Source organism: Antechinus flavipes, chromosome 5, assembly GCF_016432865.1.
Source record: "Antechinus flavipes isolate AdamAnt ecotype Samford, QLD, Australia chromosome 5, AdamAnt_v2, whole genome shotgun sequence".
Classification (NCBI taxonomy): Eukaryota; Metazoa; Chordata; class Mammalia; order Dasyuromorphia; family Dasyuridae; genus Antechinus; species Antechinus flavipes.
The window spans coordinates 270,319,644-270,332,283 of NC_067402.1; the positions used below are offsets into that span (position 1 = coordinate 270,319,644).

The 12,640-nt window shown below is 35.1% G+C and overlaps 1 protein-coding gene across 1 annotated transcript in view; it reads left to right on the forward strand.

Annotated features, from left to right (window-relative positions):
• CFAP54 (cilia and flagella associated protein 54) overlaps window positions 1–12,640 on the forward strand; it is a 340,765-nt gene that overhangs the window by 265,729 nt on the left and 62,396 nt on the right. Inside the window, exons 54-58 of the mRNA XM_052001234.1 lie at window positions 671–828; window positions 1,247–1,426; window positions 1,531–1,657; window positions 9,052–9,201; window positions 12,388–12,490. Coding sequence (XP_051857194.1) covers window positions 671–828; window positions 1,247–1,426; window positions 1,531–1,657; window positions 9,052–9,201; window positions 12,388–12,490 — 718 coding nt within the window. The remainder of the gene's footprint in view (window positions 1–670; window positions 829–1,246; window positions 1,427–1,530; window positions 1,658–9,051; window positions 9,202–12,387; window positions 12,491–12,640) is intronic.

Below are 12,640 nucleotides of genomic sequence, written 5' to 3' on the forward strand. Positions count from 1 at the left end.
AAATGGGTATGGCGAAACAGTCCTGGTTTATGTACTCTCTCTTAATTCTATTCTTTGCTAAGTTTGGGGGATTTACCAAAGACAGTAATGTCATCATTTTCATAATTGTTTCTGTGGGGAAATGCATTCTGAGTTCCAAAGAGTTAACATTCAAAGCACAAATGCATCATCAATTGGAGACTAGGACAATTTTAAATAAAGTCCCAGTTCAAATTGTTGGATTCTTAGAGCTTCACAACTGAAAGTAGCTTAGAGCTTCTTAACTAGTCCCCTCATTTTACCGATGAAGAGAATGAATCCTAGAATATTAAAAGTGACTTGCTCAAGATCATTCAGATAATTAATGCTCTGTATTGATCTATGTATGTATCTCAGACTATGTATTACTTCATTTAAATTCTATTATTTATTTGAGATGTGGGAGCCTGTTAATGTGCTTTCTCATTAGTTCCAATAAATATCCTGCAAGTGGCTCCTCACTCATACATTTGTAAACAATCCAATTACTCTGTGTCAACACTACATGATACGATATGCCTATAATGAACATTAGGGGGATTATCAAATAATTTTTATTTTAATTTAATTTTTAAAAATTATTTTTGTCTCTGTTCTCATTCTACAGTTTGAAAGTACACTGGCCCTAAGTATATTTGTTTGATTCTTTTAGAAAATGACGTGACTGACAGTAGAATTCTGATAAATGAAGTGCTCACAGAGACACAGGATTGGAACGACACTGAGATGCAGGCGGAGGTTCTTGTGCAGGCTGTCAAACTCGATCTACAAGAAAGATACTCTGCAGCTGAGATCATAAAGAATCTGCAGGTACAAAAAGAAGTTCCCTTAGGTTATTTTTAAAATTATCTCAACTATAACCAAAGAAAAGTTAATTCATTGAGGATGGGGAGGAGGAGTGGTCCATTCTTATGTTTTCATTCATGTGAGGAACTCCTATTGTGAAAGAGCCTTCTACAAATTGGTTATACTTTTGTTGTTTATAGTGTTAAAGATCTTTCTTGGGTCACTGAGTTTAAGTGACTTGCAGTGCTCACATAATCAGTAAATGGCAGAGACAGGACATGAAAATAGTTGTTACCAAGTTCAAGGAGAGCACTTTAGCCCCCACACCCTGTTTTTAACCTAGCCATTCAAGTTGGATAAGATTCTGAATGTATGATAAATTAATAATATTCATTAGTATTTGGATTAATTTTCTATTAAACATTTCAAAATTTTTTTATAGGACATAATACATTTACTTCAAGGAAAACCTTTTGTTTCTCCTCGAGGCATAATAATACTTATAAAGAGCCTGGTCTTGATGGATGATTTAATGAAAATTGAGGAGCCTCAGAAATATCTCTCTCCTGGAAATGAAAATTTTACTTTGTTAAATCAGGCTCATGAACTTATTATTGAACAGGTAAAAATACAATTCTTTCTGTGTAACTCAGAAACGTTCCCTGCCCTTCCTCACCCCTAACTCTTTTGAACCACTCTCTCAAACCATTGGTCTCTGTCTTACAGGTTCTATTTTTGGGAGAGATGATTAAATTGGCTTCTTCAGACTCTGAATATTCAAATATCGTTTACCCTTTGAAAAACATTTTTATTCCACATATCCATTTAATGGCAAAAGTAAATATGAGAATTGGTAAGGAAATTTAAATATATCTTTGCATTAGAATGACAAATCAAAAGAGCTAATTGGAAGTTACTTTTAGATTGTAGGATCTTATATAAAAAGAATGATTTCATTTAATAGCATAATATATATAACATAAATCATTATAGTATATTATTTTCCAAGCTGTTTATACCTCTCAAAGCATCCCCCTCTCCCTTTAAAGGTTCAGATATTGCATATTTATATTTGTGAAACAAAAGAACCAACCATGTCTTATTATTTTATTTTAAATAAGACCAGAGGCACACACACACACACAATTTTGCACATGTTTTATCATCTCCTAAAAATCAATTTTGTCATCTTCCTAAATCAATTTGATTTCTCTCTTTTTAACAATTATACTACAATATAGTCATTTTTCCAGGTTACCCAGGCTCAAAATCTTGACACTACCCTGGGAAAAGGAGATTTGGACTTAATGACCTCTAAGTTCTCCTTTTATCTTTGAATTTAATATAATATTTGGATCCTATAATTTTGGTGAAAAAAATGAAATATAATTACCTAGAGGTAAAGAGAGCACTACCAGATGAAGGAACCAAGAAAGGTTTTATGTAAAAGATGGTGCTCAAAAGACAAGCTCAGCCTAGCTGAGGACTGAAGTCATTTTGGATGAGGGATGTTGCAAAAGAGACCTTGGAAATTATCAAGTTGAGCCCCTTATTCTGAAGATTAGAAACTGAGGAACACCAAAACATTAAGTGTTTTGCTCAGTTACCTAGCTGACAAATGATGGATTTTGAGGCACAAATTCAAGATATGATTCTAAGTCTGAAACTCTTTTACTACATGGCTACTCTTCCTGCTATTCAATGCCTTATTTCCTAGGATTCTTTCATTGCTTGCCATTTCTTCTGCCTTGAGCTCCATTCTTTTCCTCCCATGTGTTCCGCTCTTCAGTCTAAGGACTTACCCACCATTTTGGCTTTTGTTCTTGATGCCAGTCTTTGGCTAACAGCCTCCGGTCCCCATCTTCATATATATAATTACAATCAATCTTCTAGCCTTAGACAGAAGACCACTAATCTCCTAAGGGATACATGTGGGGACTGGGTGGTAGAATTCAGTGATATTAGGATAACTTTGATGGGTTAAAATGGAACTATCCTAGGTAAAACAAAAGGATTTAGATAATTTTATATAGTTTTGAATTCTCGAATTTGTACATTGTTAAGGGATAGATTTCAGGAAATATTATCAGTTCACTTTTTAGTAATTCATTTGTCATAATGCTAGTTCAAGAAAGGGTCAAAAATATAAAGAAAAGTACTTAGAAAATTATGTAAAAGATATAATTATAATGCTTTGAATTATAGAGTTATAATGATTTCTCAAGTAGCCAAACAGTCAAAATAACTCCAGTTACAAATCAGAGAAAAATTGTGTGTAATTCTGGACTAACTGTTCCTAGACAGAAAATAATTAGTGGCATCTACATTAATCCACTTCTGGTTTCTCTTCTTTTTGATTTTAGTCATTTGTTTAAATCATCCTTCTTGGTTCATTACTGTCATACAAGATAATGTACTTGAATTTCACAACTCTCTGTGACTTGTCACTATCTGATATCACCTCAGAATAACATTTATCCAAAAGATACATGATTTTAAATGTCTCCATAGGGATTATCCTTTGCAGGAAAGTTAGAGCCAGCATCCTGATTAATGAATTGACTAATGGCTGTCTCCTGGTTTCCTCCAATTAATCTGAGTGACATGTGTGTGTCATGGAGGGGTCTGGAGTCCTGCCTTCCTCTTATTTTCCCATGGAGGCCCATGGGAATCTTACCCTTTGATAGGTATCTTTGGCCAGTTATTCAGCTTTCTAGACTTATAGTAAATGGAAGCTTCCCTTCAAAAAGGAACTGTGGTCCTCATTGTTGCCTTTATGGTTTATCTCATGCCACTAATTAAAAGGAACTAAATTTGGAATAGATTATTCTGGGTTCAGTTTTTGCACCTTAGGCAGATTACTTTGTACAACCTCAGTTTCCTCGTCTGAAGTGGCCTCCAAGGTCCTTTCTTGGCTCCCAATCCATGATGGTATGATTCTCTGAATGAAAACATGACTTAATTACGGCTGTGATAGACAAAGAAGCCCATTTATGGTATTTATCCTTTAATGAGTTTTGTAGGCATATTAAGAGTGTTTGATAAAATAGCCTACATGTATGGCATGAGTAGTCGGTTTCATTTTATGGTACTTTAGACCTTTGCTACAGTTTACTATATAGTGTTTTTACTTTATTAGAAATTATTTTATTTAGTCAAGAAATTATTAATTAATGCTTATCCTTCTATTTTCTAAATTGTTAGTTTTTTTCAAATGGAAGTTTACATTAATAACTTGTAATTTTTGTAAGTGATTCTTAGAGATGTTTGGACACATTTATTCTCCCCATTATAAAAATCTAAAAATCAATCCACGAGTAAGACGCTATCATGGGCTAAGTTCTGGGGATAGAGGTAAAAAGGATGAAAAAATTCTCACTCACAAGGATTTAGATTCTATTGGAGACAAGTCCATGAATAAATGTATAAAACATAAATCTAAAACTACAAGTCAACAAGAGTTTATTAAACACTTATTAATATGCCAAGCACTGTGCTAATCACCAGGGACTCAAAGAAAAGCAGAAAACCTGTCCTTGTTCTTAAGAAGTCTATAGCCTAGTAAGGATTAATATGTGTAATTTGTGTATAAGTTAGTTAGAGGGCAGTGGAAGGATCAGAAAAGGCTTCATTCAAAAAGATAGTGCTAGAACTACAGTTAAAGGAAGAGAAGGGTATTCCTTCCAGGCTTGTGTACTGGACATTTTAGCCAAATCACCACATGCTGGAGAGGAAGTAAAGTCCAATGAGGTCAGAAGGGTTGGGACCAAGAGTGGTCAGTTGGATGACAGACATTTCCTAAGAGCCCAGCAGGTGCTATATTCTGGATACATAAAAGGAAAATACTGTCCTTGCATGCTCCCCCACACCACCTATGAGCCCATCTTCCACTGGGGAAGACCGTGTGGGAAAAAAACCTCCAAGAGAAAAGACAAATGTATAAGGGATGGATATGATAGTAGAGAAGGCATTAATCCTGAAGTCAGGAATATAGATCTCCCAGTTTTTTAACTGGCCAGCTCCATGAACGTAGCCTCTCAATTTCTGCATCTGTAAAATGAGGAAATCTTTTTTTTTTCTATATAACTTTTTATTTAGATGAGGAAATCTAACCAATCTCTTTCAAATCTAGGCTCCAATGAGGGGTACCATATAAGATTATTGGTTATTACTTTATTATATGATGATTATTATTGTCCTCAATTTTTAACATCACCATTGCCCCATTGTTACATCTGACTTAACTGGAAATTAAAAGCGCACAATGTGTGAAACCAAATGTATACTTGTCTGTTCTGCCTTAAGAAACTTGTCACCCGCTCAAGATGACAAGACGGTTGTTGTAATTTGAGGGGCTCATTTGCTGGTGAACAGCTTGTTTCTGTTATATTGTATTGAATACAGATTTAGAAAACAAAACCAAGAACAGCTTTCTTGTCAAAACAACATGAGTTCCCACAATTTCTAGTTCACCAAGTTGACGTTTATTGAAAAGAATGGGGCTCTTTCGCCTTCCCGATGTATCAATATTATGAAGCATAAAGTGTGTGACACTCTGTGCCTGATAGGAAATGCAAGCTTTCTTTTATAGTGACAATGTAGATCCCGTCACAAGAAAGTGGCGACTATAAAGAAAGGATTCATGTTCCTAAAACCTTCAGTGAAAAAATAACTTGGGCTTTTATTTCTAGAAACCGAGAGATGACAGGCCTCTGACATTGCCAGTTTTTTCTTAAGTCTGCTTAAATGTGTATTAAATGTGTACATAATAATATAGAATATTATTCTACATTAATATATTTATTGGAAAATAATTTTAATAAGAAGTGAATGCCAAATCCCCGAGACTTCTTTTTTTTCCCAGTTTTCACAAAAATGTTCTCCTTCATTGTGGCATTCCAAAACTTCATCATATCATGGCCTGGAGAAAATCAGGTCTTAGAAGGCGATCAGCCCTGTTGGATCTTTCCAAACTAGAATGGGATTGCACGTAAGCCAGCCTCGCTAAGTTCAGAGCGTTCCAGCACTGGAAAGCCAGCTCCTGAGAGATGCTACTTCTCAGACTATTCACCATGGCAAGGAAGGCTTATAATCTCCATTCAGGGATAGATTATCCATACCAATAAGATGGTGTGATTGGACCTCTACTTCTCTACCCAATATGTTTTCCTGAAAATTAATGTTAAAATTTTACAAAAAACAGATTTATCAAAGAGTACTATATATGTGTTTAGGTATGTGTATGAATACATATGCATATACAAGCATACATGTGTATATACTTATATACATATATGTATACACATGTAGCATATATATTTGTATATACATAAAACACATAGTATATATACTATATAGCTATATTATATAGATACATAGTATATATATGCACATACATGTATATATATAATATACATACACTTCATATTCACATAGTATAAATATATATATATGGCATATATATTTGTATATAAATATATACACATAGTATATAAACCATATATGTATACTTTATATTCATATAGTATAAATACATATATATGTAGCATATATGTATTTGTATATGCATATAGTATACACATGGTATATATAGTATATATATATTTGTATATGTTATATTCACATAATATAAATACACAATATACATATAGCATATATGTATGTATATGTACATATATACACATAATATACTATATATACTTTATATTCATATAATATACAGATATATATGTACACATAGTATATATATGTACATATAGCACATATATATGTGTGTGTGTATATATATATATATTATATGTGTGTGTGTATGTGTGTGTGTGTATGTATGTGTGTGTGTATATATATGTATATATAGATAGATAGATAGATAGCATAAATACCATATACAGGATATTTTCACATAGGGTGTGTACTTGTGTGTATGTGTGTGTGTGTGTGTTTCCCACTCCCTCTGTGAAGGTCTGTGTCTGACTTTTTCAGGTCCCCATTTGGGGTTTTTGAGTCATTTTGCAGAATTCCTGCATTCAGAATTCCTGGCTCTGGAAATCTTTTCTCCCTTTGGCTCAGTGAAAAGTCTGAGTGCATTTCTAAGCTTTAGCAGCAGCCCTCACACTGAGGCCCCTGTGCTCAATAAGTCACTCATCTTCTAGGCCGGGCTGGCTTCTGAGATCTGCTCCTTCCTTTAGTTCCTGGCCAACATTTCCCTGGCTCTCGGAAGTTGTCCCCTTCTTTGGTCGACACTGTCTCCATAATCTTTTGTTTCACTCTGTCTCCTCCTCACTCCTGTCTGAATGCCTTTTCTCTTGCTGGCCCCAAACTCTCCAGAGACGCGGGATAAAAGGGACACAGTCTCCAGACTCATTCTTCCACCTCCCCCATGCTGCCCTCAGCTACGTGGGCAAGGGTCTGCCTCCTGGAGTGTTTCTGCATCCAGAGATCTCTCAGTTCTTAAACTCTGGGGCCTTTTCCACTGGATTGGGCAATTGTTAAACCATCTCCAGTTCTATAAAGACAGCAGAGGGATTGTTAGATTGTTTGGTTAGCCAACTGCAATTTTCTTAACCAATTGACAGATTCCTCCATCATAAAAGAGATCGCTTGGTAAAAAATTCATCTGCTGACAGACTTCAGATTCCATCACATGTGACTGCTTTCAGTGATCCCATTAGCCAGGTGGAAGGGGGAGAATCACATTCCTACTTGTTTAAGAAGTTTAAAACAGAGTCTTGTCTACAAAGTTTGCAGTCTGCTTTGGGGGTATAGAACCTATACTCATGAATCAAGTAATTTTTAAAAATCAATTAGCAATACTTATCCAGTTATCATGTGCCCACAGAGGTTGTTGTTTGTACTTTATTCTTGAAAAGGATCGTGATATCAGGGAGGTGATACTATGACATGCAAGTGAATTGGACTTAAGTGATTTAAATGGACAAGGTCACCTGCCTCAGTTTCCCCTCCATAGCCATCTGGGCCCAGTAGCAAAATATAAGTACTGTACTAAGTGCCCAGACTACAAAGAAAGACAAAACAAAACGAAATAATCATTAAAGAAACAAAACAAAACCCAGTCCCTAACCTCAGGGAGCTTACTGTCTAAAGGGAGAGACAGTATAAGATACAAATAAAAATAAGATAGAAATAGAATAAATTGATGTGGATAGTGCAGCCTTATAAGGTAGGAATTAGCATTAGGGGGTTTGAAGAAGCTTCCTTTAGAAGATGGGACTTTGATAATAGAAATAGGCCAGGTAAGCCAGGAGGCAGAGGTGGGGGGGAGGTAAGAGAGATTCTTATTTATTTAAATTCTTAGTAAGACCTCAGAGGCTGTTGAGGACCCCAAGAGCCTCCATAGCTATGGATCGTAACATCTGCAGGGCAGCCTTTGCTGTTGTGGATTGGAAATGAGATAAATTGGAGGCAGTGGGAAGAGGAGAGAGGTCAGACAATGCAACGGCCTCTCAGTCAGAGAGGTCAGAGAACAGCAACTGCCTCTCAGTCTCATTCTCTCATAAGAGGAGATCCATTCTGGGTTGGACCTCCAGCAGCCACTGTCAGGTGGCTCCCGTGTATTCTGTCAGCTCTCCCGTGTATTCCACAAGAGGCAAAATGATAGGATCCAAGAAATGCAGAGAAATAAGCAACTTTGGAGGATGTTGAATCTCACTAGAATTTGCACCAAGTCATAATGGATTGTTGGCATGGATTGAATTGAACCCTCCCATGTTCCAGAGAAGGAAACTATTCACAAGTTTATTGTCAAAGGCAAGAATTATAATTGTAGGTCATGAATACCTGGGGGATTCCCAGTGAGGAAATTCTCTCCAGCAGTTAAGATCTGTGCCTTTTCTTCAACTTTGGTCTCAGAGAGTTGCCTAGAAATAATGTCTACAAAGGACTAAGTTTGCTTCCTGATACTTCAAAAGTGTTTTGTTCCTTTCCCCTTCCCTAGAGCACTGAAGAGGGCTTAAGTGATTTTCACAGTCTATATTTATCAGGAGAAGAATTTGAACTCAGTTCTTCCTAACTTAGGTCAGCCCCTTTACCCACTTAGAATCTTTAAATAAAGTATCTAGAGGGGGAAAAAAAAAGAAAACCTTTATAGAAGAACTGGGAATTGTCAAGTCTTACAAGAAACCTTAACTTTTAAGATCATTCTGATTTTCTGGAAGATTTGCTCTTCTAGGAAATGGCATTTCTTTCTCTTTTTAAAAAATTGATTGCATCCCTCTTTTTCCATTCCAGCTCATATGTTAGCCAAGCAAACAGCTTCCTCCCAAGAAAGAGATCCTTCTAAATGGTTACCTATCATTCATCTTTTTGAGATAGCATTGCTTCATTGTAGGACAGCCGCAATAGAAGGTGAATTGGAAGCTGAAATTCTTTTTGAAAAAGGTAAGGAATATTTGGTGTCTTGGGTATAATGAATTCAACATTATAAGTAGCTTTCTTCTATTTTTCTGATACAAATCCTTATCTAGTAATTGACTATGAAACCTTTTCTTCATGGTGGCTAGGTGAGACAGTACACAATGTGTTGGACTTGATCTCTGGAAAACTTGGATTCAAATCTTCTCATAGACACTGAGTTCATGATCCTGGGCAAGTGACTCAGATGCTCAGCCTCAGTTTTCTCAGTTTTCCTATTTGTCAAATACTAATGATAATAATAGCAACTACTTTACCGGATTTTTGTGAGGATCAAATGAGATAACATATATAAAGTATTTTGCATATCTTAGAGGATATCAATAACTATTAATATTAAAAAACACAATAAATTATGTAATAAACAAATGACAATTTGTAATATAATGGTGACATTTTTATCATGTAGGATTTACTCATGAGAAAAGTAATTGTACTTTTGTCGTTCTTAATATGAGAGAAAATAACAGTATTTCAAGTTTTATTAATATTTGTATTATTCTCATTAAAGATTCAACTCCATGTTATATATATATATATATATATATATATATATATATATATATATATATATATATATTACTAGCATTTGATGCTTGACTAATGTGGGAAGCAATTAGATGCCCTGGTGGATAGAGTTCTACTCTAGAATCAGGAAGACCCGAGTTCAAATGCTGTCTCATCCATGTATTAGTTGTGTGATTCTGAGCAAGTCACTTATCCTCTGTCTCCCTCAGTTCCCTCACTGTAAAATAGGTATAATACTGGCAGCTATCTTTCTGGGTTGTTGTGTGAACCAACTGAGATAACATTGTGAAATGAGCTCGCAAATCTATAGTGCTCTGTAAATGCTTGCTATTATTAATGTTGGGAAGAGACTCCTCACTACCACCAGTTATCTTAGCCATCCGTTTTTATTAGTGTCAAAACTAGTCACTTGTAACACATCTATGTTACTTGTGGCCAGTACTCTGTCCATAAATTCCACCATGGGTAGGGCTCACCCTTCAGGAATACAGATTGCTGCTGCTTTGTGTCCTAGTAGCTTGTTTTTGGGAGTGGATGAAAAATCCATTCCTTTGCAGTCAACCTTATGATAAGGCCCTTGGGAACCTATTAAGACTGATTCTTGGACCATTAGCCTGTATTCTGTCCATCTGTGTTGGAAACCTGTCCATCTTGGGCCAGGATGGGGTAGGGCTGATAAAGCTGATGTTTCTCAGGCAGAATCTCTGGGGTCCTTGGGTCTAGTTCATGTCTCAGTGAGCTATCAGAAGAGAATTGTAGTGTAGGATGTGCATGTCCACATATATATAATATGACTGATTAAAAAAATTAAAATTTTAATTAAAAATTTAACATTAGACATTAATATTCATTAACTATTCATATATAATCATGAAAACAATGATGGCTAGCACAGTGCTTACCATGTGTTAGACACTGTACTAAGCACATTTAAATACAAGTTAAATCATAAAATATTACTTTTTTCAGTTTTTTTCCTTTAAGACCTCATGAAGATCCTTTGACCATTCATTTGAAATACAAACATACACATGTGAGTGTGTGTGTATATATATATTTTTCTATATATAGATAGAATATTTTTGTATTTTGAAGAGAATACAAAAGGAATATGTACTGGTTTTTAAGTATAGAAAAGTTATATACATTGCTTTCAAAATTATCCTGTCTGTGCTTCCTTATGTCCATTTGTTCTTACTCACTTTTTCTGATATTCCTATTAGACTGTGAGCTTCTTAAAGACAGGGGCTATCTTTTGAATTTCTAACACTTAGAACAGTGTCTAGTTAATGCTAGATACTGAAGAAATGTTTATTGATTGATAACTGACAGTATATGCTCCATTTTTCTGGCAGTTTTTTCCCCCTTTGTATTATTTCATAAAGACCTTTCTGGATTTCTTTGTATGCTATGTAATTGAATTATAGAATTCCATTACATTAATGTAACCCATTTATTTAACTGTTCCCTTTATTATTAGATATTTTGATTGCTTTCAGGTGGTTTTTTCCCCCAATTATGTATAATGCTGCCGTAAAAACCTTTTGATTGATAACTTTTTAAATGTTTGATGATTGTCAGAAAGCATTGCCCAAATTAGAATTATTGGATTAAGGGGTATGGTTATTTTTGTAGCTTTTAATGTTTACTGATAGACGGTTCTCCAAAAAAAAACTCTGCAACTTTATAATTGTTAATGAATAAGTCTACCAGTTTCTCTAAAACCTTCTCAATATTGAGTTTCTATTTTTTGTCAGTTTGGTCATCACCTCAAAGCTGCTCTAATTATTAGTGAGATAATACTATTATTCTAGTGATTATTAACAATTTATGTTTCCTCTTTTAAAATTCTTCATCTCCTTTGACCATTTATATAACATGAACCAGGAGTTTTTAATTATGCATATTTTTAACTTTTCCTTTTATGTTTTAAGTATCAGGTTTTTGTTTGTCATATTTTCACGATCAATTTTTAATAGCAATATTCTGATTCTTACAGGTTTGTTTTTCCTGTCTTTCTTTGAAATATTAGTGCTGCCACCATCACTAAATAAGTGATGCCTTTGAGAACATCAAAGGAACAGACTTAGCACTGAGCCAAGCAATGAACTCTCCAAGAAGGGCTAGGAAGGGCCACATAAAGGGACTGAAGTGTTTTCACTGTCATTGATTGGTTGGTGTTGCCAGGCACTGTTTTAAAATTTATTATGCTCTATTTATTTTGGTCTGCATTTTAGACAAGGTAGACAATAAAGAAGGGATAGCTAGGGAAAGGAGAAATAAATAAGGGGGAAGGAACAAAGTATGCATTTGGAAAGAAAACTGAGAGGGGTGAGAATAAGAATTGCGAAAGAAAACTTGGGCACAAAAAAGACACACTAGAACAGGTAGTTAATCATTCAGTGGCCTGGAGGCAAATAGACTTCTTCTTGTGGCAGCAGATGTTGCAACCTGGAATTTTTTTGAGAACAATATAAGTAGCCCTTCCCCTCAAGAGCCTTCCTGCACTAGAAAGATCCATAAGAACATTTGATTTTCTAATTTACCAGTGTGAGATATTGGGGCCCAAATAAAGAAGGACAGAAACAGCTTTAATGCCTACTTTTTCTCTTTCTTGTCTTTCAGGCAAATTAGAACGTCAGCTATTTATGGCAGATGAAACAAGGCCTATATCCTATGACCTCTTTGATGCTATAAAAACAAGTCTGAAAAATGATCAAAATTCAGGGTAAAAAAACCCCTCACAATATCTTTCCATTGTAGCAATTTGTATGTTTGGCTTTTTGCCTTGCCCTTTTTTGAGGAGGGATTTCTCTTTTGGACTATTTTAGTCAGAAGTGGTTGAAAAGCCTCTTCATTCAGCTCTGGATAACTGATC